This window comes from Procambarus clarkii, chromosome 69 (assembly GCF_040958095.1).
Source record: "Procambarus clarkii isolate CNS0578487 chromosome 69, FALCON_Pclarkii_2.0, whole genome shotgun sequence".
NCBI classification, from domain to species: domain Eukaryota; kingdom Metazoa; phylum Arthropoda; class Malacostraca; order Decapoda; family Cambaridae; genus Procambarus; species Procambarus clarkii.
Window position 1 is genome coordinate 23,806,494 of NC_091218.1, and position 27,573 is coordinate 23,834,066.

Sequence of the window (27,573 nt, forward strand, 5' to 3'; positions counted from 1 at the left end):
TTACTGTGTTGCTAACTAACTGTCCTGTCTTGAGGACCGCTTGGTATTCGCTACCTTGGAATTGAGTTAATTTTAGGGCAGGAGAGATTTCTGAAATAGAGGGATTACAGAAAACATATTCTGCATGCATACACATGATAATGCACCTAAATTATTGGGACCATCTTCCCTCAAAATGTACTCTCTGGAAACGAGACGAGAGATGTCATAATATTTATACGAAAGATACGAGGACAGGTTGCAAAGTTTTACTGCAGAATAAGGACTTGCTAAAGTGAAGGATATGGAAGAAAATTCAGAATAGAACCCGAGAGGTCTAGAGGTGCCATAGGCACAATCAGAGAGCACTGCATGAACATCAGAGGTACATGGCTGTTCAATACTCTCCCAGCAAGCATTAAAAATATTGCTGGAACAAAGGTGGACTTGTTCAAAAAGCAATTGATAGCTTCGTGCAAGAAGTGCTGAACCAACCATGTTGTAGTGGATGTGTTATCCACTACATTTCACATCCACTCTGGGCATTTCTAACTACTGGCCCATGCCTATTCTAAATGGCCATGGGGGGCATTTCTGACTACTGTACATACCATTAGTGAGCTGTAATGTTAGCACCTGCTTAACCGCCTGTTGGACTAAGTTATCACAGGTAGAGGATTGGGCTCTGGGAGTAGAAAAACTGGAACCCATATCCAGATATGCATAAAGCACAAATACTGTGCCATAAAATAAGTTCTCTACAGGCCATTTGTTTAGTTGTGCTGGAGTTGTAAATTTGGTTAGTTTTGGTAGCTGGGGGGTAGTATAGTTATTGGCGGTGAGGTGCAGAGCAACAATCTCTCTCCATTTTATTTTCTTATTTATTTCTTTATTTACTGTGTGATCAAATGAAATATTGGAATATTGCTAATGGTTTCAAAGTATCATATAATGTGAAACATGTATGTACAGATATACTGTCTACATATCACTATATGCACACCCTATATTTATTTAGATCCATATTTATATGAGCTTATTTCTTACAACTGCACTTAACACACATTTTACATGCTAATATATATATGTGGATGTGAGTGATTTGCCGTTTTTAAAAGTTCTGGAGAGTGATGAACAGTGAAATGGTGTAGAGCACACGACTACATCACTTCTATTGCATGAGTATATGCATCATGCCACAAATTTGGGGTAGTGAGGGTTACTCAATACAATCTGATTTCCCTTACTGGTATAGAAGATTGTTTCACTTATGATGGATATTATTCAGGATTCCATGCTCAATAAAACAAACTAACTTTTTCTCCATCAAAATTTGTTTCTTGTGGCATAAAATTTGTTCTACTTGACACATTCTCTCCTTCATGATCATGATATAGAGCCTGCACAATGATCAGTGCTCAATGATGATCACTAGTACTACAATTAGTACAAAACACTATCACTTATTTTCACATTATTAATTGTGGAAGCAAATTTTCTGCAATGGACAACATACAATTTATTGCAATGAAGCTGGTTTTACCTTGGACTATGAACACCAGCATATAGTCTCCACTATAATGATCACTTTCCCACCACATTTTCACCAGACTCTGATGTTGCAACAAATGTGTCATTTTGGATCTCAAAATTTGAGTGCTGTGAGTGCATCATCATGTTAGTCAGCAGCTACACCTCCACTCCTCAGTCACACTTTTCTTGCTGTTAGAGCAGTTTATTTCATATTCTTAGGAATAATATTCAGGTTAACTACCTGTAATATATTCATCACCAAGATCTTCCAGGTTCTTCCAAGTGCTTGCCATTTTTCATGGCATTAATGGTCTGCCAATGGTCTCTAGTGTGGTTACACTGAACATTCAGTGGCTGGATTGTGATGCATCAGACATGGTGTTCATTTTGTCCAATGCCCTGGAAAGAAACTGAGGCTCTTGGGATTTGTTTTCCAATATGGCAAACGATCGCTAGGGGTTTCTAGTGTCAAATGACATTCACACAGAATTGGCTGGACTTATAAATACAGTATTACAAGGGCAGAACAAATCACCTAGGCAAATACCCAATAGTTTGAAAGGGATTGCAGTGGTTTATGGGTTAATTACAAATCACTTTGTTAGATAGTTAGCTTGAATGTACAGTACATACATCAAAACAATAATGATAATAAGAAAATAAAAATCTTAATTTCTCATTAATCAGTGATTATTTTCAAATTACTCATATTACAGTACACCCACCTTTCCATTCACCAAGTCTCTCGTATTTCCTCACTATTCCCTGAACAGAAATTACTTGTGTAGCCATTTGATAAATCCGGCCCAGGGACTGGAGCTTCCCCTACCTAAACACAGCTAGGGGAGGTTCACCTATGAATGACAGGCAGTGCTTTGGGATATGTCCAAATGACTGATCAACTGGGTTTAGATATTTATTTGTTTAACCAATCTTGTTGCATCATTCAATATAGTTAATGCAGTAAATATTGTAATGGGAGAGAAATCAGTTAAAACATACTACAGTCTTTACTTTAATAAACTGTTTTGGCCACTGAAGATATTGATAACAAATGATTAAAGGAGTAGAGTCCAAGCAGATATATATTAATTCACTGTCAACTTACATTAATAAGCATTAAAGTAAAGTAATTTCACAGAGAACATTACAATTATAGCAGATATGGCGGGTGTGTAATAATATTATGTTATTTATGTAAAAAGTACAAACATTTGATGAATGATACAGTGGAGAGTTTGTAGGTAAGAAATGTACAAAGCCACTAATACACACAATGTTTCTAGCACAAGACCTTTAAATTGGGGTCTGTTGAAGATGTCCATAGTGGTACGAAAGCATAACCACGGAACATGAGTAAATTCCTGAGGATACAGGCTTTATTAGTAGCTTTACAAACCTGCACAGAAAATAAGAAACACTTGACTATTTTTACATAGTGTGTATCGTTTCTATAAATATTATAATTATTTGAAGTCTACCTTTTTCTCAAAAACCATTAAATCTATCCTCCGAAGGTTTCAGAGAGCATGGCAATATCTTTAATTACCGTGAGAGCCCTGATAGGTCAAAGGCAGAGGCCTGATAATGTTCTTAAGTTCACGAAATGACAGGTAATATTGATTTAAAGCATGGTATTTTGGATTTTGTGTTAATATTTAATTGTTAGCTGAGAAAGACAAATCTTGTGTAAAGTTATCCGGCCATGTGTTTTTGTTCACATACGTGTTTAGAAGTCATCTCGGGCAATCCGTCGATGGTGTTCAAGAAATGTGTAAATACTTCATTCAAAATGATGTACAGTACTACCAGAAATCATCCAAGTATCCAAAGTTTGCTTACAGTAAGGCAACACATGCACATGACTAAAAGCTGTCAGCCAGTTGAGTGGATGTGAGCAGGATTAGTTTTTTTTTTTTTTTTGTGATATATACAAGAGTTGTTTCATTCTTGTACAACCACTAGTACGCATAGCGTTTCGGGCAGGTCCCTGGAATACGACCCCTGGGAAGAATTGTTTTTACAACCAAGTACCCATTTTACCGTTGAGTTAAACAGAGGCTACAGTTAAGGATTTGCGCCCAGTAAATCCTCCCCGGCCAGGATACGAACCCAGGACAAAGCGCTCGCGGAACGCCAGGCGAGCGTCGCCTGACATGACAATATTTATAAAGATATTGTCATGAAATGGAAAATGCAAGCAGCCTCCCCATGTAGGCTTAGTGTGTATATTTTTAATATCAGTTGTCTAGGGCAGGAAGCTTGAACTTATGCTTATTTAACCCACTACATGACAGTTGCCTAAATCCCTATCTATTTACTGCTAGGTGAACTGAGGCATTATGTGAAAAGAAATGTGTACAACCTTTTTTGCCTGCCGGAAGGTTGAACCCGGGTCCCTGGAATGTGAGTCAAGGATGTAAACGTCTGTGCAACAGGTCCCGATTTATGGTATTCAACTGTCAGGTTCAGGAAGGCAGTTAGGCTTATCGAAATCTCCACTAGTCAAGAGCAAGCCATCCGTGTTGCCACCCAACCAGTTACTGGCCAGTCCCAACAGTATTTAACCGCGACTGACCAGGTGAGGTGCAGTTACAGCCCCTTTCCTGTGCCAGGAAAGTTCACTACAGGCTCACCAGAGCCCGTGCTACTTGGAACTTTTTGTTCAGAGTAGCTGAATCTAAAACAACAACAGGTGAGGTGCAACTCATTCTCTGCAACATTATATTTATTTGCAGTATCACTTGTCAAAGACGGGCAGCATTAGGGTAGATGGGCAGATCCGAACCAACTGAGAATGACAGTTGTCACATAACAGTGCTCAAAACATGTACATCTCTGTTAGGCTATATAGCAAATGCTCAGCATAGTTAGTTCACAGCCCAATGATCCTGGGTAAGACGAGATGTTTAGGAGTTTACTTTCACCTGATGCCTCTGTTCACCTAGCAGTAAAATAGGTACCCGGGAGTTTGACAATTCTTGGGGGTTGCATCATGCTGAAGGTTTGTTTTATTGGCCTAGAGGGACCTTTATAAGCCTAACTGGCTTTCTGTCCCAGATAACTGGAAACAATGTTCCTTTTATTTGGCAAATCAGTAATGAATAATACTGTAATACATACTGTATTTATTTATTTTTTCCTGGGTAGTGTTATTTTCTGACTGTAGTAGCAGGTGAGTAGATAACGTAGGGACTTTTGTTTCTGGGTTTTACTCTGCTCCTTTATCTGTGTGTTTGTCATAGCCAAATAGTATTTAGTGAGTAGATAGTGTTTTTTTGTATGCAATTATTTAACTGTAGTTACAGAATGAAAACTAAGCCTGTTATGTCCCATTTTTCTTTAATATTTGCTGTATAAAGTTTTGAAGCTTCTAATGGTGTTGGCATACACTACCCTCTCATTTAACGGATTTCATCCATCTACCACTGCATAAACAATGTGTCGAGTGAATTGAAACACTCCTGGACCGGGCCGCGGGTACGCTAAGCCCCGAAATCATCTCAAGATAACCTCTAGATAAGGAGATAGATCATAGTGGCTCTAAAGTATAGAAAGTAGCTATTATTCACCTCAAACTTTGCTTTGACTTTTACCTAAGACATCTAAGGAAAGACGTCTTGAAAGTACCTAAAGGTTGTCAACTTAAACAATGTGTCACAACTCTAGGTGAGGAGTCGACATGTCCATCATCCCGCCGTCACTAGTGGAGAACCTCACCACCACTCTGTCGACGTAAATGACCAAATCGTACAATTTCACCTACCATCAGTGTTTCTGATCACCCCGAGATACATAGTCACCCGAATATCTACTGCCTTTTGAACATACTTTTGCCCGAAACGCTATGTGTGCTAGTGGCTTTACAAGAATGTAAAATCAACTTAATTTCTATGTTCTCCGTTAACCCCAATGTAATTTCTTGTATATAAATAAATACTACAGGTAAAAACCAGCCCAGCCGACTCCTTCCTCCTCAGCGGCGTCACTCAGGTCCCCATACTGGGCCAACATCACCCAGTCCGTGGCAAACAACCACTCGTCCAATATAAATACAGGCCAAGAAATGCAGCAGTGGAGAGCCCCCGGCTCGACTTGCCCGGTGGTTACCACCCAACTCTAGAAATTGGGTGTGATAATGAACTGAAAACTTCTGTTAATAGATGTTTTTGTGAAGCAAGAAATCTTTGATGTATCAGAGGACTTGTGACCTTAATTATTGATTCGTAGCCTTATATAAATGGCTGTTGAAGACCTGAGACGATCATTAGCCTACACTTCCCCGCAGATGGTTTGGTTTTCCACCGTATTGTAAGTTGCATCGCTCAGCTTGATTCAACATTTTTTGAACGATAGATTACCACTAAAGCTATTGGTTTTTATTGGTTTTTGTAGTAGGTGGCGCATTCCGTCCTCAGATTATGGATCGTCCATGCAGCGGTCGATCCCAAAGACGACTTCAGCAATTCCAATGTATCGTTGCAGTCATGTGTAAAGTGTTTTTCGTTCATAAACGTGGTTTGGCGGCCGGAGTAACGAGCATTTTGTATTTCTGAGAACAGGCTGCACCCTCATAAACAATGGATGTAACTTGCTTAGTTAAGCTAATTTTGCAGTTAATTTGCTTATCCCATTTTTTGACTCTATATCCATTTTTTCATTACCACTCACAGGATTGGAATGTAAGATGCATTATAAATTAACTAAATAAACTACAGTATCTGCATGCTTATCACTAAGGTCTAGGGTTCAATCCTTATAGTTGGAAAGAAGAGTATTGATATTATAATCTGATGTGACGTAATATTTGATAATTCGTGTGCATTCGTGTCCTGTAGGGTTGTGGTGGTGGGCGTGCGGGTCCAGGCTGCTCCACCACCGCTCCCCCGCTGGGTTCTGGAGGACACCGGCTCGCAGCCTGGCACCCTCCCACTCATCATTCAGTATGTGGTGCAGAGGTGAGTATGAGCGACATTCGTTTTTTTTCACCCGTGCAGGCGGCCAGGAGTTGGACTTGGTTGACAGAGGTTATTGGAGACGCACGCCGTACGGGAACATTTTATAGGTAATGGGAGCTCGTTCCCCATTACCACCCCCTGGCTATGACAATCCTTTGGAACCACCTATGCATCAAAGTGGGATCACCCGCCATGGTGTAAAATGGTGGGTGATCCTACTTTGATGAATGTAGCCTCATTACTTGTATATCTTAATTATCTCGTAAATTGTTGACCTCAGATGCACACATTTAACTTGCTCCTACCTCTCCACTCAAAAAAAAGTATTATCCATCAATCTTAAAAAGTTATAATTTCACTTAAATGTTTTAGAAAAAGTATAAACCTTCTCTTCCAGAGGTTACGAAGATCTGTTTATAAGTATTTTAAATACAATTTATCTCATCCTTCGAAGAAACCATGTAGAGCCTCACCACTCTTAACGAACAACAATACTGCTTTTCCCAGCTTCCTGAAGAATTGTGGTATGGCTCTGTTCTACGACTCCAGAGATGACTCTGGAGATGTAGAAGGCATACTTCATGTGGTTCATCAACCAATAACGGTGTTCGCTCTGGTGAGGTCTCCTGACGGAGGCCTCAGACTACCCGCGGGTACCAAGATCCCGCTCCTCACCACCTGCTCTGCCTATATAATCCTCTCGCAGGATGTAAGTATACACGGGAGACATCTCCCGTCACGCAGGGGTGCAGTCGCACCTCCACAGATCTCCAGTATCAGCTCTTGATACTGGTAATGGCCCAAAAAGGCCACCACTTACGGGCTATTCATGGCCGTGCCACCTTTTAGGTGGCTTAATCTTCATCAATCAATCTGTAAGTATACACACACTACACCAGACGGCACCGCTCCTGTGCCAGGTAAGTCCACTACGGGCTCACCATAGCCCGTTCTACTTGCCACGCTCCTGTGCCAGGTAAGTTACGGGCTCACCATAGCCCGTGCTACTTGGAGCTTGTTCCGAGTAGCTGAATCTATAACAACAACAACATTTAAAGTATATTTACTCACCTAATCAACTACATCAAATATAGTTGTATTTACGGCTGATCAGCTGCTGTTGGGCTCTGTCATGTTTATAATTAAAGCTGAGAGTATATTCTATTTACACCACTTCTATGCCCATTATATTTGTTCACTGCGTTCATATCGTTCACGCGGCACGATTAAGGGGTCTATCTTGTTTGATTCCTGGAATCTCCTGTTGAGTTGGTTTCTCATATACTTCCTTATCATTCTTAGTAAATGTGTACTATCCTATCTTCAGTTGTATCACCTCTTACTTTACTGTTAATTTCCTTGGAAATTAAAGCAACTTGGTTTGGGTGTTTATTTTTATATGCAATGTCCTATTTAAATTGTTGGTGCTGTTGTGTTGCTTTTAGCTTTAGTGTTAATATTTGTGTATAATATTTTGATAGCTATTGTGTTGATATTTGTTGTTGCTGTGTTGATATTTGTTGTTGCTGTGTTAACATTTGTTGTTGCTGTGTTAATATTTGTTGTTGCTGTGTTGATATTTGTTGTTGCTGTGTTGATATTTATGTTTTGTGTTTATATTTATGTTTTGTGTTGATATTTATGTTTTGTGTTGATATTTATGTTTTGTGTTTATATTTATGTTTTGTGTTGATATTTATGTTTTGTGTTGATATTTATGTTTTGTGTTTATATTTATGTTTTGTGTTGATATTTATGTTTTATGTTGATATTTATGTTTTGTGTTGATATTTATGTTTTATGTTGATATTTATGTTTTGTGTTGATTTTTATGTTTTATGTTGATATTTATGTTTTATGTTATCCGTCAATCTTAAAAAGTTATAATTTCACTGTGTTGTCCATGCTGTAGTGTGACAGCCTTATGGCAGGAACTATCTCGCATACTGTTCATTAGCTTGAGGGCACGAACTGTTATTATGTCTAAACTTCAACATAAGGGCAAGGTCTTACCATTTTTAACATAAGTCCGATGACTGGAACTATTTCTTTATTTTTTCCAGCCTGAGAACATAAATTATCTCATTGAGTCGCCTCAAAACGAAAGAGAAGAATTATCTCTCAATGTGTCTCATAGCACTGGGGCAGGAACAATACGTACGCGTTTCTCTTCACTAACCACAGGGACAAAATCTATCTCATGGTATCTCTCTTTCCCAGCATGAAGGTCTGTTGTCTCTGGTGTTGTCAACAGAGTTCCAGACTACGCTCAGCTACCTTGGTCGCTTCATATTCGTGACGGGTTCGGCGTGCAGGGCAGCCAAGGTCATACTGGACAACGAGGTCATGGCTTGGCGACCCCACGCTCTCGTCGTTACCAAGGTCGACAAAGTTAGTGGACTCACACAACTTTCTGGTAGAGGAAACACGTGTTCACTGCACCAACGGCAGTACCTGACTGATACATGATGCTAAGTTTCAGATCAGCTAAAAATATTATATAAAATTAAAGCTGATTTAATTTAAGATCTCTATTTATAAATGGGTTAATTAATATTCTATCATATTGACAAAGGAGTATCTTGGCCTTGATATATCTGTTTGATATATCAAGGAATATATCAAACATACTTCTAATTTATCATATTTGAGACCATACATATATTTTTGTCTAAGATCCAAGCTCACGATAAAAATAATTATATCACGCATGTCACAATAACTAAAAATTAATATTTATGGTTGAGTTTGAACTTTTTATATTTTGTACACATACTAGAGATAACTTTGTTCATCTCTCATGAGAAAAGTTGAACATGTTAGAGCGGTGAAGAGAGAGCAGTTAAAATTCGGTTTTACTACACACTTACAAATTAATCTAATAGGTAACTTTTAAGTTACCTTCGAACCAAGATTGCTTCAAGGGTAGGTTAGACATATATAAATGAGTTTAGTTTGGAGTATATAGGAGTTGCCTCGTATGGACCAATAGGCCACAGGATAGTTGGTGTTGGAATTAAAGCCAATCAACCTCTGGAGAACATTTAAGGCCGTGGTAATAGCTTAATGACCAATCAGCAACAATAATTAAATCGTAAACATACTTCATGACTAAAGTAAACTCACTGTGTATACGCCGACATGCAGGGTACACCTTTTGGTGTATGTATGTCCCTGGTGCCACATCTTCCACACAACTACCAATATCATATATATACGTTGAATGTGCAATAACCTTCGGTCGACAGACACGACGTGGTAAGTTATTCGTGATGGGAATCAGCATATGGCTGCTTAAGAAAAATAACCATTCTAGAGTCCAACCATAACAAAATTATTTTGCATGGAGATGTAGGAACAGGGATAACTGCCTTCAACACTCACACGCGACTCAGGACTAGTGACTGTAGTGAGTCACCCTTGCTTACCCCTGGCAGGAGAGTGACAAGAGGCGCGGCACAGACTACCACCTCTGGAGCCACCAGGTGTTCCGGAAGGACGTGGCGGAGGTCGTGTACCTGGCAGGGCGCTGGCAGCGGGAATCAACTCAGCGTCCCTCCCACCTCTTCCCCGACAAGCTGAACAACTTCCACGGCAACGAGCTGCGGGCGGTGACCTTCGAGCACGCTCCCTCCATAGTGCAGATTCAGGAGGCCTCGGGCGTCTACCACTATGACGGTAGGTCCACTATATAAAATAACAAATTCACCATAATCATCTAAAATTATTTTAATTTTAATCATTTAACAGGTAGGAGATACCACAGTGTTGACAGATGGTGTCTGAGGGCTAGGTCCTCCCAGACACAAGGCTGGTGTAAAGGGCTACACTGTATTCCCGTGTTACTTTAGACGTAACTTTATCACAGTTGGGTGGCTGAGTTATGGCTGTGGTGGCCGTGTTGTGTACAGTACCTACAACAAGGTTATACAAATAAACGTGTTGTGTACATTACCTTAAATAAAGTCATAACGGTCATAAAGTCATGAATACAGTTCACCAGTTGATTGACAGTTGAAAGGCGGGACCAAAGAGCCAGAACTCAACCCCCGCAAGCACAACTAGATGAGTACGGTGTGTCTGAAGTATGTCTGATAAAGTCATAAGGTATGTTTAAGGGATTTAAGGCATAAACATAAGGCATGTTTAGAGATTTAAACAGGGGGGGGTCTGAGTGTTGTCTAAAAGCCGAGTTTGTTATTGTTCTGATAGCAGATTTTTGCTGGGTGATGATAGGCTTGAGGTGGTTTGCAAAGGTTAAACCCCATGCACAGATACCATATGTAAGATAGGAATGGATTAGTGCATAGTATAGTGAGAGGAGAGCAGGGTTTGGAACATAATATCTGATTTTAGAGAGTATACCAACCGTTTTTGAGACTTTCTTGGTTATGTGTTGTATGTGGGTGCTGAAGTTGAGTCTCTTGTCTAAGTATAGGCCAAGGAACTTTCCATAATTTTTATTGCTGATGTCAACATTGTCTATCTGAAGCTGAATTGCATTTGTTGATTTGCTTCTAAATAAGATGTAGTAGGTCTTTTTTTATGTTTAGTGTGAGTTTGTTGGTTGACATCCATAAGTGAACTTTTTTTAGTTCATTGTTTAAACATTATTTAGTGTGTATGGGTTGGGGTCTGAGTAGATGAGGGTAGTATCGTCAGCAAATAATATAGGTCTAAGAATGTTAGAGATATTAGGCAGATCATTGATGTATATAAGAAATAGGAGAGGTCCTAGGATGCTGCCTTGTGGCACCCCTACGGTTAGTGGTAGAGTTGGAGAGGTTTTATCATTGATGGCTACATATTGGTGTCTGTCACTAAGATAGGATCGGGTATAGTTCAGGGCATGGCCTCGGACTCCATAATGGCGGAGTTTAAGTAAAACTCTAATAAAGTAATATGTTGTCTGTAGTATGTCTAATAAACTTATAACGTGTATGAACTACGTTTAATAACGTGTTGTATACAGTGCGTCTAATAACGTATTGTCTGCAGTAAGTGTAAGGTGTTACTGTAATACGTCCAATAAAATCAGTGTTGTCTGTAGGAGGTTATCTCTAACATGACTATTATCGCCTCAGGAATCGACATTCGTCTCCTGCACATCCTGGCTGACGCTCTCAACTTCCGTCTGAAGATCGTGAATCCTTCGGATGGAGACAAGTGGGGCTCGCCCATGGCCAATGGTTCCTGGTCAGGGCTCACGGGGGACCTAACCCAGCACAGAGCACACATGGGTGTCGCCAACCTCTTCATTCACATTCATTATCTTGAGGTTAGTACTGCAAACACGCGCCCTTTGATGGTGTAGGATGAAGCCCTTAGGCAGACGCCGGCTTTGTTGATGGAACGTTTCAAACGCTTGCCAATTGGCCTAAATTTCACCATTCAGGTCAAAGGTGGGCAGGTTATACAATAATTAACCACCACTTCTTTAGTCTCGAAGATGAATAATTTTTTATATTGATGTACCTATAATATATTTATTAACTTCTACCTTTCTTGCTTATTGACAGTAGGCTTTTAAAATAGAAGAAAAGTGGTAAGCCTTTGAATTTTTGCTCATAGATGGAGTGTCTACCACTTTACTGCTTGTTCTTCTATTGCCTTAGGGTTCAAGGAACGTTTCAACAGCTTCACGTTGTTAGGCGTCCAGATAGTCTTTAGCACTGGTAAAGGATTTCTTAATATAATGAAATGGTTTGTTTTAGCTAGAATAATTCAAAATTTATTCTATCTAGAATATATAATAGCATATATAATGCGAAAAGGTAATTTAATAAATTTTTGTGTTCAAACCGTATTATATTTTACACTATGATTTGTTTTCAAGATGAATTATTATATTGATACGAACTATGAATAGATTTAAGCATAAACTATGCAAATTATGCATGGAAACGCTTAGTCAGAGGAGCATCTTACTGACTGATCTTTTCAAAGGCATTTTTTTTACCATACCATGTCTGAAGTATGTATATCAGTCTGAAGCTCATGCATTTTGAACAGTTGAAGGTCCATTTTAACTACCTGCTCTTAAATACAAATCCCCATGCAGGCCTTAAGCATAATGGTTGGCCATTATTTGTCCGGAGAGTATTTGTTGTTGTTTGTGATGTATGACCAATCAGCTTTGTCTGACGACCTTATGCTGCTTCACATCCTAGTCTGACGACCCATGCTGCTTCACATCCTAGTCTGACGACCTTATGCTGCTTCACATCCTAGTCTGACGACCCATGCTGCTTCACATCCTAGTCTGACGACCTTATGCTGCTTCACATCCTAGTCTGACGACCCATGCTGCTTCACATCCTAGTCTGACGACTCATGCTGCTTCACATCCTAGTCTGACGACTCATGCTGCTTCACATCCTAGTCTGACGACTCATGCTGCTTCACATCCTAGTCTGACGACTCATGCTGCTTCACAACCTAGTCTGACGACTCATGCTGCTTCACATCCTAGTCTGACGACTCATGCTGCTTCACATCCTAGTCTGACGACCCATGCTGCTTCACATCCTAGTCTGACGACTCATGCTGCTTCACAACCTAGTCTGACGACTCATGCTGCTTCACATCCTAGTCTGACGACCCATGCTGCTTAACTTGAATCACAATAATTAGTCCCTTCGTTGTTGAAGATGCAGATCATAATGGTCCTTCATCTGTCAGAGTGTCGTCAAGAGTGAGGTGCTAATTGTAGCCTCCAAGAAAACAAAACGCAGACATACGACGGAAGTTGATTACATATTTTGCTTACATGTTAATGTGCTATTAAGTGTATGACGGTCATCTGGGAACAGGTGGTGGATATGACGGTGCCCTATGATATGGAGTTCGGCTGTTTCATCACTCCCTTACCCAAGCCGCTGCCACAGTGGGTCGCCCTTGTCTACCCCTTCAGTTCTCAGGTATTTAAAAGGTGCAAGAGAACATACGCGTCAAAAAAAAAACGGCAACTAGATCAAACAGCCCCGCTCCTGTGCCAGGTAAGTCCACTACGGGCTCACCATAGTCCGTGCTACTTGCCCCGCTCCTGTGCCAGGTAAGCTACGGGCTCATCATAGCCCGTGCTACTTGGAACTTGTTCCGAGTAGCTGAATCTATAACAACAACAACAAACAACATACGCGTTTAGTTATGGAGGTATCAGCAACCTACTCCATTAGCTGCTAAATCAATTTGAATTTAATTTTTAATATGTGCTTTTTATGAAGTTATAATTTCATAAATATTTTCTTTGTAGGTTGCAAGAATTCACAAAGAACAAAATTTTGCTCATTGTCACTACTGCACTGTTGATAGATGTAGTTAGGAAAGCAGTCCACGTTACCAGTGACAATGTTACTAGCATAAGCTCAATATCAAAACATAAACCCCAAACCACAAATGCAATGTGTAAAAGTTATCAAACTTATTAGAAACTTTATTACTGCTCTAAAGTGATTTTTTGTAATAATGTGATAATTACAATAATGGACGTGATAAAGTTTCGGAATATTCGTAATACTTTTTATTCTTTATCAATAAAAAAATGCCTAGCCGTATTCAGAATCCACTTTAGTTATACCAACTGGGAGCCAGATTATTTCTGAATTGAGAATAAAGTATGCCAATTAAGGTAAAATAAATCTAGCCATTAGTTGCTGTTATTAAATTTGATTCCGAGTATGTCCAGAGAGATATAGCTCGTGTGTTGTTCCTTGACAGGTGTGGTGGCTTACCCTGGCGTTCCTGATGGCGGGGACGCCGCTCCTGTACCTCGCGTCCCGCCTCGCCCACTACTTCCTCCAAGACGAGACGACGTGGGCCACCAACCTCGGTAACAACCTCTTCTACGGCACCGCTATCTTCTTCGGCATGGGGATGCCAAAGGTTAGGCCAGGGGCTGCCTGCAAGAGGATCATGCTCATCACCATTTTTATTCCAAAAACAAATTTAAGATCCTGTTTAGGACAGAGGCGTTGGGCGCCAGAGGTGCCGGACCAGCCGCGTTTTAATGTGTATGTGTACCTGCGGGCCTCTCCAAGCAACAACAGCCTTTTAAATCAATTTATCACAAGATAAGCCTGCTCTCAAGCCGGGTTTGGGAAGTAGATGAACTCCCAGAACCCACTTCAGACTTACTTAAGAGTGTATTTTGCCTTAAATAGTCACTTGGTGACTTCTTAAGAAAGAAAATGATTTAAACATTTATAGGAGGCTAAGTCAGAGTAATAAAAATAATGACTTGTCTTTGCCTCAGATATAAAGACAAGATTTTGAGAACTTTGTTAAGATTAAATGAATATAATCATGTCAGTGTTAATTTAAGCTGAAAATGGTAGATCCTCAGTGTTATTGTGTATGGTTCTGGGTAACCATTGATCAATATCAAATATAATGTAGATAAATATAATGTAGTTATGATTGATACGGAGTGTCCTACATTATAACTAACATGGTCCACATTATAACTAACATGGCCCACATTATAACTAACATGGTTCACATTATAACTAAGAGGGTGGCCATTGCTTGGTGCTGCAGTTGCCTGAGAGCGACGTGACGCGGGGGTACTTCATCATGTGGGTGTGGTACGGTCTGCTGGTGACGGTGGTGTACCGCTCCGCCCTCACCGCCTTCCTCACCATCCCCCTGGAGCCGCCGCCCATCAACACCCTCAACCAGGTCATCATTTCCTTGTGTCTAACTCTCTGTGGTTCGCCAACGGAGTTTTTGTTGCATTAAAACCCAACTTGGCGTAACCCAACCTAAGCCAAGTTAACCTGTGGATTCAGGGGACGCCTAGGTTGTATAACTTACATGTGCCATGTACTGGTCCACAGGTTAAGTGTGCGGCTTGGGAGTACTCAGATCCAGGGTTCGATTCTCCGCATTGCTCTGATATTCACATTGATATATAACGGTAGTGTAATGTCCTTGCGTATTATTATTATTATTATTATTATTATTATTATTATTATTATTATTATTATTATTATTATTATTATTATTATTATTATTACCAACCACTTGGGGTGGACCGTAGAGCGACGGTCTCGCTTCATGCAGGTCGGCGTTCAATTCCCGACCGTCCAAGTGGTTGGGCACCATTCCTTTCCCCCGTCCCATCCCAAATTCTTATCCTGACCTCCTTCCAGGTGCTATAAAGTTGTAATGGCTTGGCGCTTTCCCTGATAATTAAACATTATTATTATTATTATTATTATTATTATTATAAGCCTTAGCTTTATCTCGACATTATTACAATAATTCCTGTTGTTGGGAACAGGAAGCCTGCGTATGTACTTCAGGCCTGTATGGTCAGTGTACTGACCCTCCCCAGGATGCAACCCAACAACAATTTCCCAACTTTCTGGTACCTATTTACTGCTAGGTGAACAGAGGCATTAGGTGAAATGAAACGTGCCTAACCATGTCTCTTCCACTCGGGATCCCTAAGCGAGTCAAGAACAAGGTACTACGAGACTACCATATAACTACATGTCCACAGCAAACATAATAATGTTTGCTGTTGTTATGCTGAAATGTAAGCTAAGGGTTATGCTGCAGCTGGCCGGGTCATCACTACCGGCATGGGGAGCCCCGGGGCTCACCTTCAAGAAGATGCTGGAGGAGAACCCGGACCCGACGGTACAGAGGCTGGCCCGCCGCTACCTGCCCGTCAGCGACGCTCAAGAGGGCATCACTCTCACCGCCCAGGGCAAGTGGGTACTGCTGACCCTCTTATTCACTCACCAATTAACGTACATGTTGACGATTGTTTACAATGATTAGGGCAACATCTTTATTTTTGACAGTTGATGCAACTGAGCATAAGAACATATGAGACTGCATAAGAGTATAATAAAGGGGATACTACAGTCTCCGTGGTGTAGTGGTATGACACTCGCCTGGCGTTCCGTGAGCGCTTTGTCCTAGACACAGCAGGAGTGAGCGCCTGTATCAGAGGGGGGGGGGGAACTGTAGAAGTAACGTATGAATAGCAAGTCAATATAAGAATATGATAATAATCGATTCTGCAGAACGTTTATATTTATTAACAGACACAACAGGTGTGTCCCCTTCAGGTGTGGCATTTGGTACTGGTCAACGCTCGGAAGTTTTTCAACATTTTGGCTCTTGCTTTGTCGTATATTTCATCCTTCAACGGCCTCACCCATCTCTCTCACCCATCTCTCTCACCCCTCACTGTCACTCCTGCCACATCCAACCCTCACACGCCTCACTCCTCCCTCTCACTCAACTTTTGCAGAGATCTAAAAAAAAAAGAAAAAAACATACCCGCTGGCATTTCTTCTATTTTATATTCGAACAACTCCAACAGAATTATTTTCTTGACACCTCGGGCTGAGTAAATATATTTCGCTTCGGTACTGCGGCCGGTAGGTTGCCGACCCTGCACTAAATAGTACCCTATTTAAATACATAAAAAGATAATTACAGATAGTGTAAAAAAGCCTATGGATTCATTAACATAACACAAAGGCTATGGTCAGGCACGCTAAACATATATGTGTAGAAGGTGGTATGAAGAGTCTGGCGGTCGGCAGGTACGCCTTGATGGAGAACCGCCAGTTTCTGGAGTACACCATCGCTACCAGCTACACCAACCAGCACGGCGAGGAGACCCTCCATGTTATGAAGGAGTGCTTCCTCCCCTTCAGGTGAGTGCTCACTCCCCTTCAGGTGAGTGGTCCCTCCCCTTCAGGTGAGTGGTCCCTCCCCTTCAGGTGAGTGGTCCCTCCCCTTCAGGTGAGTGGTCCCTCCCCTTCAGGCGAGTGGTCCCTCCCCTTCAGGTGAGTGGTACCTCCCCTTCAGGTGAGTGGTCCCTCCCCTTCAGGTGAGTGGTCCCTCCCCTTCAGGTGAGTGGTCCCTCCCCTTCAGGTGAGTGGTCCCTTCCCTTTAGGTGAGTGGTCCCTCAGCACTCCTCCCTCACACCTCGCTAAGACATTTAATACTCATCACCTATCATTGTATACTGATGAGGTATATTTAGGACCTAATGTCATATGCTGGTGAGCTAACTTTATGTACTGATGATGTAACATCATAACATATAGCCGTCTTCCTCTCAGGATAGGGATGGCGATGCCCAAGAGATCACCATACAAACCCAACTTCGACAAGATCGTCACCAGAGTGGTCGAGGCAGGTCTGGTGAGTTTGCACGTGCATGTGTGTACGTATGTGTGTGTGCATGTCTGTATACACGTGCTCACCTAGTTGTGTTTATCGGGTCGAATTATTTAAAGGCGAGGCTAGGGGTAAACTCTCCGTTCCAGCAGATTGAAAGTTACCCTAGACTCGCCTTTCCATCTTCTGGTCAGTTAATGCAATGGCTTTCATTCGTCCTATTTCTTGTCGTATTTCTCTTTGCATTTAATAGGTGTTCTTACGCTGAAGAAATTTTCTTGACGTGTCTTCCGCTCACCTGTGTCTCCAGCTTCCTCCCGTGTCCTCTGGTCCTACCGTTGCTTATTTAGAGAATTGCCTCTCTGTTCACCCTATACGTTCTCGTTAATATCTTGTTAGCTGTTATCAATTCCCTCTTCCTTTGCATTTCCTCTAACGTGGCGAGTTTGAGCTCGCTCAACCTTACCCTGTAGGTCTGTAGGTGAGGTCCCATCACCTCTAGGTGTGGATTCCATGCCTGTACTGACCACTCAAAACTTTGACGTAAGTTATATATAGCATTCTGAAGGGTTCTTTGTCTAGGTTCATGAAGGCTATCCTGGTTGTTATCTTTCTAAGCCATCTTGCTCCACTTTTTAACCTGCAGACAACTATCAATTTGCGCTTTGTCTTCCAAGTCCGTGTTGGTGCTATGTATCTGTGTATGAATGAATGTATGCGTGTAGGTGTTGACCGCATCATGGCCCGGCCTGCCCTCTTCTCTACAGGTCCGGAAGTGGTTCCATGATATCCTCTTCATGAGTCGCCATCGTGGGTCGGACGAGGACCAGGACACCAGGAGTGGGGCCTTCTCCCTTGACAACCTCCAGGTATTGCCCTCAACCCTCACTCCACCTCACCTCTCAGCCCCACACCACTTCTTATCTTAACCTAAATTCCCATATCTTTATCTCACCTGTATCCTTCCCAACTATTCTCCTTCATCACTGACCTCACACCACATCTCCCATATCCCTAAATCCCATCTCTCCTTAATATTCAATGAATATCCGCCTTACTCTAAACTCCCCCACGCTCCAATCCTCCCTCTCACCCCACTCCTCTCCCTCACCCCACTCCTCCCCCTCACCCCACTCCTCCCCCTCACCCCACTCCTCCCCCTCACCCAACTCCTTTGATTGAATTCTCAAGTCAGCTCGTGTGCACTACAATACTACATTGTTCTCCCACCTGCAAACGGCTGTTATAATCCCCACCTGATGTGTGGTGCAGGGCGCGTGGCTGTTGCTGGGGGCCGGGCTCCTCGTGTCCCTGGTGGCGTTCCTGCTGGAGTCCCTCACCGGGTACATGTGCCGTCACAGGGACCTCTCCCTAGGACACTAGGAGCGCGTATGCTTGCTACAAGGATCTCTACCCTAGGTACTAGGGGCGCCCTATGGCTGCTGCAGCAGAAGGATGCTAGTCCCGTGAACATATAAACGATGCTGAAAATACAGCTGAAGAAATTTGCCGAGTAAATTTGAGAATATTTACATATAAACAAATTATGAAATGAAAATTATAAACATTTTCTTTATGTCCTCACTTATAATTCAAATACGTAGTTTAACAAATGTATTGCTATTTTATTCTAGGGATCAATTGCCATGGAAATATAATTTTGTATACTTTAATACCAGAGGTATATGTGTTGTAATAATATAAATTTAGTATATATTTATTTTTATTAAATTGAAGGCATCATGTAAAATAAAGCTTTTAATCGACAAATTATATTTTTAGTTTGCAAATATATAGTACACGGAACCTTAAAAACTATATAAAAATGAGCTTCAGTGAATAATATACGTTCAGACGTCAAAGCTGAATGGCTGACTCCCGCTGTCGGGGACAGGATGCCTGCACATTGGCTTCTTGAAATCCCCCACCTCCCTACACCACCACCTGACCTTCCCCAGGGTGAAACACACAATAGTTGCTTAGCTAACTCCCAGGTAACTATTTAACTGCTAGATGATATCAGGTGAATGGATGCTGTACCCATAATAGATACTCCATCTCCTTTAACCACAATAGATATTTCACCAGCTGCAACCATAACAGACACACCCCTTGCTGTAACTATACCAGATATAACTATCTAAAAAAATATTTAAAGTTTTTTGCATTTCTCCACAAAGTGACAGAGGGGAGGGTGCACGAAGAATTTCAGCCTAGCCTAACAATATATATATTTTTAACAATCATAAAACGAGCTGTCGAACCGTTTTGTGTACGAGTTAACCTTAACCCCTTGTCATTTTCTTAGAAAAACCCAACTCTCAGATATTTAATTGTTATTCAAGCCTGTCTCATGGTCTACCTGGCTTGATGAGTTCAAGCCAGGTAGACCGCTTCAATTTGAGTTAACAGACTCTAATAACGCCCCAGAAGGCTAGAATATATAATAATAATAATAATAATAATAATAATAATAATTGTGTTGATAAGAATGTGTACAAAGGACATTATATAAAGGGACAATTGTAGGTTCAGGGGTTACTCATAAAAATGAAGCAACTAACTACTACGCAAATCCTTTCTAGCAAACTCAAGAAATAATACATTTCTCGAGTTTGAAAAAAGTAAAGAAGAAATTATCAATAGTATAAACACACTAACAATTAACTGCAAATGATTAAGACATAAAGAAGGAGTGGAAAACCGGCATTATAACAAACACAAGAGTTAAACTCCCATACCATTATTTTCCACGATATAAAAAAGATAGTTGTTGCTAACCTCCGCCACCACCTTCACTCTCACTGGGACTGCAACTGCCGTCACCGTGGGAACCCGTCCATACTTGTCTTCCGTTATCTGTGTACGGGTTCAGCCGCTAGGTTTACACCACATTTACACGCACTCATTATTGTACATTGTGCAGGAATATGTTGACTTGTTTAGTCTATGTTCATTCGTTTATTAAATCAATTCTATTTGTACACACGGCTGCTCTTTCTCAAGCTTTGAAGGCTTTGTTTATATTTATTTCTTCCTATCCAGCAGGATGGCGAGTGTTTCTTTCCAACATGATGTTAGTTGTTTCTATCCAGCAGAGTAGCGGTTCTTCTTATTAGGCAGGACGACATATACTTCTATCCTTGCACCACACTGCAAAATTCATCTATCAGTTTAATCACCCAAACTTTGACTTTCATAACCAGTCCGCTACTTCCCTGTTCTTCATCTATATTCTCCCGTTTCACGGAGGTATACTGTCAGTCATTATCTTCCTTATAACATCTCCTATGCGTAATTATTGGCTTTATATAATATACAATTATTATTGTTAATATTTGTATTAATAATTGTAATTACAAGTACTCTCGTTGTAATTGTTATCTCCATTACAATATGGGGCGTGTTGTTGCTAGTGTGAGAGCCAGAGCCACGCCGCCACTGTCAAGACGCTAGTTACTAGGACAAGTGTCGAGGTTCCCAGCGACGACCATGGCTGGCTACCCGGACTTACCCTGTGTCATCACTCTCAACTCTTATGTTCCTGTTGACGGCGGCCAGTGTCACACTGCATCACGCACCAAACTTGTGTATCACCTTCATGGTTCAGGGTAAACCTAGGTATCATACTCGTGGCTCAGGGTAAACATTTGCATCATACTCGTGGCTCAGGGTAAACTTATAATGAAGGATCAGTGTAAACTTTTGTATGATACTCAGAGTTTAGAGTAAACTCAGTTCGACTGAAAAAATAAAATTTTTAAATAAACAATAGGTTGACAGTCACGCGTTAAGATATTTTCACATGAAACAGCTGGAGATTGAAGAAATTTCAGGTATGCACGAAATCCATGATAACCTGTTCGGATTGGAACAGTTAACAAGCCTAAATTATTCACTTTAAATGAATAATCCATTCTCAAGTTTACGAAGTTCTAAATAGGATTTTATGATGTTATCGACTGAATTACTCATCCTTCAGTTACAAAGTTTTCAGGAGAACTTAATAATGATTTTCCTACTTGGAACATAATAGATATTCAACGATGAACTAAATTCTAGATTCAAGATCGATATGTTGAGAGAATACTTAACCCATTGATTCATACAACGGATATGTCTTGGAAGCTGTCTCTGAGAGTGCTTCTTTATGTTCTATTTGAAGCCTACTTCAGAGGAAGCTTCATCCATGTACCTAAAACACAAAACACACGTTTGCCATACACAATATAAGGATTTGCCGACCTTATGCAGAATGCGGTGGGGCAAGGGGGATTGATCAGTTGTCAGGGAGGTGACCCTGGGAGACTGGCCCTGAGAGTCTACCCTGGGAGACTGACCCTGAGAGTGTACCCCCTGATAGTACCGCCACGGCCCTCCACGCTGCCTCTGCACACGAAACGCTAATGGGTTTTTTCCACACGTTTTCTGGTTAGCGCAGTCGGTATACTAATTATCACCGACTAGATGGGGTATCCGGCGGTGCCCGGGTCTCGCTATCTCGATTCTCTTTTTCGCTATCTATCCCATTCTCCCCCCCCCTCTCCTCAAACATACAGACAGACAGACTTTCTATTTTATAGATACAATCTAGATAGGGTCCCCAGAGGTGCCCCGGTCTATGTCGATTTGTTTCTCTCCTTCCCTCCTAGTCTCCCATTCTTCCCTCTTTCATTCTCTATCCCTTTATCCATCCCTATTTCTCTCCCAGTGGACAAGGTATACTCGAGGAATGTTGACTCAACGTTATCGACGTTGTTGTTGTTAGCGTTGACTCAACGTTATCGACGTTCTTGTTAATAACGTTGATTTATTGTCGATAACAAACCCCCCCCCCCCCCTCAAAAAAATAAATATGTTGGTTAACACTGTATGGACACTCAAACCTATATTTTAGACTTCGTAGCAGTCGTTGGTTGTCGTTGTAAGTCAATCCTCTTTAAGGAGTGGCATAGGAAATCACATGAAAGAAAGCATCCTGCTTATATGAGAGCCTCTCACCATGTCATATGAGAGCCTCTCATCATGTCATATGAGAGCCTCTCATCATGTCATATGAGAGCCTCTCATCATGTCATATGAGAGCCTCTCATCATGTCATATAAGAGCCTCTCATCATGTCATATGAGAGCCTCTCATCATGTCATATGAGAGCCTCTCATCATGCATATGAGAGCCTCTCATCATGTCATATGAGAGCCTCTCATCATGTCATATGAGAGCCTCTCATCATGTCATATGAAAGCCTCTCATCATGTGATATGAGAGCCTCTCATCATGTCATATGACAGCCTCTCATCATGTCATATGAGAGCCTCTCACCATATGCCCACGGAAGCCTTAACTTCTTGAATAAACCTTCCAAAACCCCAGGCTCATCACTGAACCATTTTTATTGCAGAATAAATTTATCTTGTTGACGAATAGGCTCTCTGCCTCGTCTTGTTGACGAACAGGCTCTCTGCCTCGTCTTGTTGACGAACAGGCTCTCTGCTTCGTCTTGTTGACGAACAGGCTCTCTGCTTCGTCTTGTTGACGAACAGGCTCTCTGCTTCGTCTTGTTGACGAACAGGCTCTCTGCCTCGTCTTGTTGACGAACAGGCTCTCTGCTTCGTCTTGTTGACGAACAGGCTCTCTGCTTCGTCTTGTTGACGAACAGGCTCTCTGCTTCGTCTTGTTGACGAACAGGCTCTCTGCTTCGTCTTGTTGACGAACAGGCTCTCTGTTTCGTCTTGTTGACGAACAGGCTCTCTGCTTCGTCTTGTTGACGAACAGGCTCTCTGCTTCGTCTTGTTGACGAACAGGCTCTCTGCTTCGTCTTGTTGACGAACAGGCTCTCTGCTTCGTCTTGTTGACGAGTCAGGAGAGTAAATTTTACACTTTATTAAATAAATCACTCTAGCATTATCATAGTGCTCGATAATCTTAGACCAGCGAACTTTAACAAATAAAATCACGCTTTCAGTCATTGGTTGTATATTTATTTAACTAGTATTCTGTTTGGGACTGCTTTTGAATATGCTCTTTGTTTTATCAATGCAATTTAGGAAATAGAACAATAATAACACTAGTAAATAATTATACCACCACTCCTACTACTGCCAATAATGATAATAATAATAATAATAAATAAAAATAATAATATATATAGTAAAAAAGTAATACTACTAATTGCAATAATAATAATAATTATAATAATAAATAAAAATAATGTTATGATAATAAAAACGTAATACTAATAATTGCAATAATAATAATTATAATAATAAATAAAAATAAAGTTATGATAATAAAAATGTAATACTACTAATTGCAATAATAATAATAAGTTAATCAAAATAATTAAAATAAAAATCTCCCATACATGCGACTTTTGAGACGTGCAGAAGACGCTGAGTCAGCCGTCTAGGAGCCCCGTAGAGACTGCTGGCTATCTTCTCAAGGACAAATAGCATGTCTTGTAGCTCAGGTACAAAGATTTCTTCTATCTTTAGTGAAAATTTATAACACATGTTGGTGGTTTCAGGAAACTGTGGTGAGAGGGTGGAGGTATATAATGGGCAGTGGGTCTCCAGCTCCCCACAGTCAGCACCATGTCGCTCCTAACACAGGTCATCCTCGCTTCAGCTCTGGCTTTGGCCGGTGAGTCCAGTTACCGCTGTTATTTTGGTTGACAACAGTACATTTTGCTTATAGAGAATAACAAAGGAGATATATACTCTGAGAAATGTACCAAGCTTTTCGGTGTGTATACATTGAGAGTTTACGTTAATTCCGAGATACGTCTAGGACTAAAGTATACTTGTAGTTAGTCAATGAGTACGTGTGTAGCCTTCATATCCCTCCAGAGGTTGATTGGCCGAAAGCAAATAATAAATAACTCAAAACCATTTATCATTCATTCGGTGATATTCATTATATTATTAATATCTCCACTACACAGTAATCGCACTAACGTGATGTATCAATGAGAAAATCCGTAGGAGCCGTGATGAGGATTCGAACCTATGCGGTGGGTAGTCCCACGCACACGCCCCAGACAATCTGGCCACATGGTCAAGTATTGCAATCTGGAGTTCTTCTGAACACACGAGAGTATCACACGAGCATCTGAGGTAGAATATTCCTAGATGACAGCCAGAGTACATAAGGGGATTGTGTGAAAATCCTGGACCAGCTTCAGTGGAAGCCTCAGGAAAGCCTCGTGTGTTCATCAGAACTTCAGGTTGCAAGCCTTGACCATGTCGTGGTCAGATTGTCTGGGGCGTGTACGTGGAACTACCCACAGCATAGGTTCGAATCGTCATCACGGCTCCTATGGTTTTCTCAATATCTGTACTCTTAACAGTCTGGTTATTTCCATAAAATTTAAAATAATGTTGAAATTTAACAATTTAAAATATCAGCTTCATAATTTAAAACCATCAAGCTTCTCATTCTATAACTATTGCAAGTCTATGCACATGGGTCTGTACAGTACATTCATTTATTTCGTTGCCTTCCTGGAACAAGTATTTTTGGCCTTATTTTCCTCCAGGCCGTATGCATCTACATCACAATTTCTTGATTCGGAAATTTCTCTTTTTTTTTACAAATCTCTTTCCTTGGCTATCTCCTAAATGTGATAAACTGTGTATACTCCCAAGCTACAAGAAATTTATTTCATCCTAAACCTGTTTCCAGCACTAGAAGACCTGTGCTTTGCCTTCCTTTCATATCTGAACTTTAACAATCCTCACTAACACCCCCCCCCCCCTTCGTCTTCTTGATGTAAAACTGCTCTATAGATTGATCTTCTAAATTAATCATTCCTGCCTCTACGCTCCACAGACGGTGTCTTGTTGAACCGGCTGTCATACACAACAGGGGCTAAACAAAACTGTTGACTCTTCCCTTTTTCACTACATTGATAATGTTCTAATCTTCTTAGCAAGCACGATCTGACTTACCTGTTTACCCCTATATGCTCGCCTTTTTTCTTTTTGTTTCCATCTCTTTGTCTTAATTTTAATTCTCTGACGTCATTTTCACTTTTTTCCTTCTAGCATGTCTCCGTTTCTGCTTACTTTGCTAAGCTGCCATTAGATTTTCTGTAATGACGTTTATTCCTCAGAATGTTACCTCAGGTTTCATTCTTCTCCACTTTCCCCTTCCTCACTTTCTTTCCCTTCACCTTCCTTCTTGCCTTATACTGACACTCTCCCACTCTTCCTTGTCACGACGTCATCACTTTCATATCATTTCATATGTGTGGGCTGGGTTATTTTCTTATTATATATCCATTGCTGGGTGTTCTATTTGTATTGATATATTTAAAACTTAATTCTTATTTAATTTATTACACCCTTCTTTAGTCTCCTTCTTTCAAAGGTAAACAAGGTATGCCCAATAATTTTAATTTCACACGTGTGGGTTCTGTTATTTGTTTCAGCCACATTATTACGACTCATTATTTGCATTATGTAATAGTATATTTGTGGTTGTGTCAGCGAGTCAGTGCCCCAGTGAATTCTTCGAGGCCGGCACTAATTGCTACGCTGTCATCGACGAACCGGGTTCAAACATAACGTGGAGTGAGTGTCGCACCCTCTGCCAGGGACTGGCCTTCGATGCTTGGAGCGTCGACCTCGCCACCTTCGACAATGCTGAGCAACTGGAAGCCTTCTCAATCGCCTGGCTCACAGAAAGTAAGTTAAGGTGAAATATTGTTCGTAAATGTGTCAAGAAAGTTAAGTTTAGCATCTCTTCGCTATCAACAATGGTACTTTTTTATACTAATTATTGATATCACTCATGCTTTTCTGCAGCCGCCAACTATGATCCCTACCCCTACATGTGGATTGGCGTTAGCAAAGTTGACGGAGCATGGCAGTCGCTGGATGGAACGCCTCTATCCCTGCAGAGCAACATGTGGGGTCAAGGTCACCCACACGAGATGGGAATGACGGCGTTCCTCGACGACGTTACCATGGCAAACGACGAGGAATCCTATGGTCGTCAGTACTTCCACTGTTCCATGGGCATGTACGAGTACCACCGACGCTGCCTGTGTAGAGCCCAATAGTTGCTGGACTGGTTGGCCACGCAAGACTGTCACCTCCCTGGGGAGTTTTTTTTTTAAGTCTTTCACGTAATTTTTTAAATATCCCATCAGCAAATGATAATGCAAATTAATTTGTTGTCACAACATCGACACTGATCGCGTTATTCCAAGATGTAATTAATAATTTGATAGGCACATATATAGCCTTGTTATTCATTAATAAACAATTAATAAAACTTTTCTCAGTAGTTATCGGGTTTCCTTTGCTCGTGAAACTAATATATCTGGTAACCAATAAAACTAGCCTCAGAAGGAGCTGCTACCGGAAAGTACCCTCTCAGGGAAAACCTTAAAGATGTGATTAAAAATGGAAATATGTGGATATGAGTTTATGTACTTTAGCAAGAATCAAATAATTAACTAGGAAAGTTGTATAGCCGATTATATATATTTTGTCCGACTTTATGGTAATGCAACAGATACATGACAATATCTTTCTAGGAACCAACTATGAATCACTTAGTTTGATAGAAGAGTTTCATATATGTTTGATATATATAATCGGCAGTAGAACAACAGAAGTACACTTATATCACATCAGGCTTGGATACCCATGTGCTTGGGAAATAGGCTTAGAGGTTCCGGAAGATGAGACGAAATGTCAGCACTGTGGAGAAATGCCCGACAGACCACTGGAACATTATTTAACACAGTGCAGAGTTACAAACCCATTAAGATTTCAACTTAGATTCAACAGAGCAGAAGAAGTTGTTAAACTCATGGAACAAAATCTTACTGAATCGACCATACGAGTCCTAAATACTCATACTCCGCCCAAGTAAAACAGAAACAAGCAACACTTATTGGGCCAGCCAGAGGCTAAGTAAATTTGTATCCCTGCAAAAAAAAAAA

General features: G+C 40.9%; 2 protein-coding genes and 1 long non-coding RNA gene across 6 annotated transcripts; 2 read left to right on the forward strand and 1 right to left on the reverse strand.

Annotated features, from left to right (window-relative positions):
* Nucleotides 1-1,076: 1,076 nt before the first annotated feature.
* On the reverse strand, nt 1,077-22,037 carry LOC123772148 (uncharacterized). Of its 2 annotated transcripts, none has more exons than XR_006774627.2 (5): nt 21,864-22,037; nt 18,875-19,114; nt 14,204-14,371; nt 9,899-10,157; nt 1,077-1,911 (listed from the first exon to the last, which is right to left on the reverse strand). It is a non-coding gene; the product is annotated as an uncharacterized lncRNA (long non-coding RNA). The 2 variants fall into 2 exon arrangements; XR_006774626.2 differs by lacking the exon at nt 1,077-1,911 and adding an exon at nt 8,246-8,883 and having other exon boundaries at nt 21,864-22,036.
* On the forward strand, nt 5,551-24,260 carry LOC123772143 (ionotropic receptor 21a). 3 transcript variants are annotated; one of them, XM_045765162.2, is made up of 14 exons: nt 5,551-5,823; nt 6,351-6,470; nt 6,978-7,179; nt 8,691-8,861; nt 9,908-10,148; nt 11,555-11,748; nt 13,283-13,390; nt 14,190-14,354; nt 15,009-15,149; nt 16,035-16,189; nt 17,036-17,149; nt 17,561-17,642; nt 18,386-18,487; nt 18,891-19,388. In XM_045765162.2, exons 1-14 carry the CDS (start codon nt 5,753-5,755, stop codon nt 18,999-19,001), a joined length of 1,977 nt encoding a protein of 658 aa, XP_045621118.2. In that variant the 5' UTR covers nt 5,551-5,752; the 3' UTR covers nt 19,002-19,388. The 3 variants fall into 3 exon arrangements, 1 of the variants encoding a protein (XP_045621118.2); XR_011224044.1 differs by lacking the exons at nt 17,036-17,149; nt 17,561-17,642; nt 18,891-19,388 and adding an exon at nt 24,145-24,260; XR_011224043.1 differs by lacking the exons at nt 17,036-17,149; nt 17,561-17,642.
* Nucleotides 24,145-26,909, forward strand: LOC123772146 (C-type lectin domain family 4 member D). Its single transcript, XM_045765165.2, has 3 exons — nt 24,145-24,260; nt 26,108-26,305; nt 26,426-26,909. The coding sequence occupies exons 1-3, from the start codon at nt 24,212-24,214 to the stop codon at nt 26,680-26,682; spliced, it is 504 nt and encodes a 167-aa protein (XP_045621121.1). The 5' UTR covers nt 24,145-24,211; the 3' UTR covers nt 26,683-26,909.
* The last annotated feature ends 664 nt before the right edge of the window (nt 26,910-27,573 follow it).